General features: G+C 52.7%; 1 protein-coding gene across 1 annotated transcript; it reads right to left on the reverse strand.

Moving 5' to 3' along the window:
- Window positions 1-1353: 1353 nt before the first annotated feature.
- On the reverse strand, window positions 1354-3290 carry Sox14 (SRY-box transcription factor 14). Its single transcript, NM_001106850.1, has one exon. It carries the CDS (start codon window positions 2911-2913, stop codon window positions 2191-2193), a length of 723 nt encoding a protein of 240 aa, NP_001100320.1. The 5' UTR covers window positions 2914-3290; the 3' UTR covers window positions 1354-2190.
- Between the last annotated feature and the right edge of the window lie 689 nt (window positions 3291-3979).

The following is a 3979-nucleotide window of genomic DNA, read 5'->3' on the forward strand; positions in this document are numbered from 1 at the left end:
AACGTTCATTTATTTATCTATCTATTATTTATAGGCGTCCCGTCCTATTCAGCGGCCTTGTATGTTAATTGTGTAATACCATTTAATTCTAACATTGGTCTCAAAAGAGCTCTTAATGAGAAAAGCATATACAACACGAATCACTTTGCTATTCAGCTCAGCCAGATGGACAACTGCTAACTTATTTTTTTTTAATAATGAAAATCCCCCCTTGACAAAGGGGCTCGGATGAATAGGCTCCAAATAGCACCTCAAACACTTCTAATTGTTTTGCGGACAATATGCTAATCCGAGGGTTTTGGCTTTGGTGATTGTCGACAACGTTTCTCTCCCACCTCCGGCTACCGAGTCCTTTAGAGAGAAGGGGGGAGGCAGGCGCCCACAAATCTCTCAACAGCAGCAGAAAGGCCTTGAGCCCAAGGCTGCCCCATTCCTTCCAGGCGCCATAGCAAAGCCAAGGGTGAGGGAAAACACATTGCCAACAGAAAAAACAAAAAAACAAAAAAAACAAAAAACAAGGGCGGATGGATTTAGGGAGTGAAACTCGCGGGACACCGGAGGGAGGTGAGAAGAACGTTTCAAATAAGACAACAAACTCTGAAGAGCTGTTGCGCTCAGCAAAGCCTCGGCACCCTCAAGCAAACACACGGAAGGGGAAAAGAGCAGGGGGTTTTTCGTCTTAAAATCTGTTTTAAGAACTCTTAAAACACATGACACGTGACAATATTGCCTTCTTTCTTTTGTCGCCTATCTCTCCTCTCCCCCAACAGAACGACAAAGTCATTATCTAGCAATTAATATTTTTTAAACTTCGGAACTTAGTCTGGGGTCCCAGATTCCTGTGAGGGGGTGGTGGTGATAGCAAACATAAAATAAAAAAAGAAATCAGCTCTACCACTTTCTTCCCAGGCTCTGAACTTAAGCACCCACGGCAGTGCTCCTGTGATGCAACTTGTCCCCCCCCCCCAACACTGGGACTCGCAGTCTTTGGAGTGTTTGTTTTTAAAAAGCAAACCCGCCCTGAACTCAAGAGGTTCCATCTCGGTCTTAGTTCATTCACTGCTGGAAGCAGTTTGACCAGCTTTAGGAAGATTGTGGGGAAAGGCATGGTACCCTGATATTGGTACCTTTGCTAAGCCTCTAAAGGCAAAACAGGGGTCGTGGGGCGCAGTCCAGTCAGACCCCAGACTCAGGGCCCCTCTATAGGCCGTAGGCCACCAGGTTCTGCCAGGGCAGGACCTCCTGCAGCCTAGCCTGCCTCACCCGGTCTAGGTCCTCAGGTTGGAAGAACAGTTAGTCTCCTTGGCCCTAGGACTCCTTACTTGATTTTATGCACACCAAAGGTTACTTTTCGCAGTGACAGATTGTCTTTATTTAAAACGTCTTTGTTCAACAAAATGAACAGAGGAATGAGAAAAAAAAATCCTTCTAGGTACATTTCCAAGACATTGTCAAAACATTTATGACCATGTAGGATGTTTTTTTTTATTATTATTTTAAGGTTTTTGTCCACTTTCTACTTCCTGATTTCATTACCTGACATTCTGTCTAAAAGTAAACTTAGGTGTCTAGGAGTACTGCGGTACACAAAGTGAAAAGCCACATGGTTCCTTTTTTTTTTTTTCTCTTTATCGAAGCAAACACGACCACAGTATGGTTTGAAACAGAAAGGTTTCCCTTCCTGAAGTTTTAAACTTTTAAGCCTCTCACCCCCACACGGGAAGAGCAAATGGTGCCTAGCTGGGTCTGATGGCACAGCAGCAAGACTCAGCTCTTTTCTTCAGTGGGAAAGGAAAAATATATATACGCATGTTCTAGATATAATACCAGGATCTGGGAGTTCCGAGTCCAAAGCCTATCCGCGGACAGTGAGGGGGACGTAAATAAAGCAAATTGCCTACTTTTTTTTTTGTCCAAAGGGGGTACAGTCGGAGGTTTGCTTTGGGAGAGTCGGGAGAGGGGAACATGTGTAGCTTTCTAAACGTTTGGAAATTTCCAGCACGAGTCTGTGCCTTGGGTCCAGGATGGCGGCCCCTCCCTTTTCCCCTGGAAGAGAGAGGCAGAGTCTGGGGTGGGCAGGGGGCAGCAGTAGGCCTGACCCAGAGGCATCTGTGGGCCAGACTAGGTGCAAAGGAAAGGAATCAGATCTCTGCTTCCACACCACCCTTCAGGTCCCGGCCAAGCTGGGGGTTACATGGCCGTAGCGTGGGCTGACGAATAAGGGTCTATGCCAGTCTTGGTCATGCCTGGGAAGAGGATGTAGGCGACAGGGGGCTGCAGGGTGGAGGCAGACCAGGCGGTACAGTTACAGGGCACCACGTAGCCCGGGTTGGTGGGGGACGGGTGCGTGTGCGTATGCTGGCTGGGGCAGCTGAGACTGCCGAAGGCGCCGTTCTGATAGCCCAGGGTGGACGCGTAGGGCAGCGCGCTGGTGGCCAACGTGTGGGGCACTTCACCCATCTTCTGGATGGCACTGGAACTAAATTGCGCAGGGTCCAGCAGGGAGTAAGGCGCCGAGGCCGGCGGCAAGAAGGCCCGGGCTTTCTCGGGCGCGCTCAGGAGGCCGTCGGAAGCCCCCACGGGCAGGCCGGCCGCCTTGAGCGGGTCCGTGTCGCCCAGGTAGGGCAGGGGGAAGACATACCTGTCTTTCTTGAGCAGGTTCTTCGGCTTGCGCCGAGGCCGGTACTTGTAGTCGGGGTGCTCCTTCATGTGCTGGGCGCGCAGCCTTTTGGCTTCGTCGATGTAAGGCCGCTTCTCTGCCTCGGACAGGAGCTTCCATTCGGCGCCTAGGCGTTTGCTGATCTCCGAGTTGTGCATCTTGGGATTTTCCTGGGCCATCTTGCGCCGCTGGCCCCGGGACCATACCATGAAGGCATTCATGGGCCTCTTGATGTGGTCTGAAGGTTTGGACATGGTCCCGGCGAGGCGGGCGGGGGCGGGGAATGCAGGGGCTCTGCGGGCGTGCCTGGGCGCGGTTGGCCGTCTGTCTTTCTGTCCGTCCTGAGCCCGGGACTCTGAAGTCCCCTCGTCTCGGAGCCGCAGAGGAAAAATCAGAGAGAAGAGCTGACCCTGCAAAGTTTTCAACTGATCATGCCAGTCCCAGCCCCCAGGCAGCCCCCAGGGGGCCGAAGAGTAGGAAGGGCAGCGGGGAGGAGAGGACTCTCGGCCTGGAGTCTGTGGGCACCAGAGATTGGGGCCCAAGTACCAGAGTCTTGGGATTAAGTGGCTAGGTAATTTTCTGGCGAGGGCAGGAGGCTCCTCCTTCGCTCCCTCTTCACCTTCGCCTTCTCTCCTTCCAGTCTTTCCCTTGGCTTCTCTGGCCGTGGCTCCCCCCTCCCGTGGCTTTCCGGGCGCTGCTTTGCCTGGCACTGCACCTGGCCGAGAATGCGCGGAGGCTGGTGAACTGCAGCCAAAAGCGGCGAAGTTCAAAGGCGAGGTGGGCCGGGACCGCACGCACTCTGACATAAGCGCGGGGCGGCGACTCCCCAACCTGGGCTCCAATCAGCAGCAGGGAAGGCGAGGGGGCGCACCTGCCAACTCCCGAGTAGTGGAAACCAGGAGCGTCCCTGATGGGGGCGGGGAGAGGTATGAGGGACAGAGAGACTGCCACCGCGAACAGAGGGGCTAGCTAACTCAGGACTCGGGGGCTCACATTGTCTCTGGCACTGTCAAAAATTAAAACTCTTCGTGACCCCCGTTTTTCGTCCCCAGTTGTTCAAAAGAGAACGGGTGCTTCTAATAATGTGAAGATGCAGGGAACTGTCCGCAAAGCCAGCAAGCCCAGAGCTCACGTAGATAAATAGGACAGCCTCGTCCCCAAACGCGAAGGCAGCACCCTCTAACCCCTTACCCCAACAACACACACTTGTCAAAGATCCTTGGGAGAGGAAAAGAATATATCAAACTCAGGCCAAACCCAAAATAAACTTTTCGCGCCAGAACCTCTAAGGTGCTTTGGTATCTTTCTCCCGGGCCGGCT

The sequence above is a fragment of the Rattus norvegicus genome, chromosome 8 (genome assembly GCF_036323735.1).
Source record: "Rattus norvegicus strain BN/NHsdMcwi chromosome 8, GRCr8, whole genome shotgun sequence".
NCBI lineage: Eukaryota > Metazoa > Chordata > Mammalia > Rodentia > Muridae > Rattus > Rattus norvegicus.

Bases quoted from the DNA above. Each gene is read 5' to 3' on its own strand.
- Sox14 (NM_001106850.1), bottom strand. From the start codon at position 2,913: ATGTCCAAACCTTCAGACCACATCAAGAGGCCCATGAATGCCTTCATG.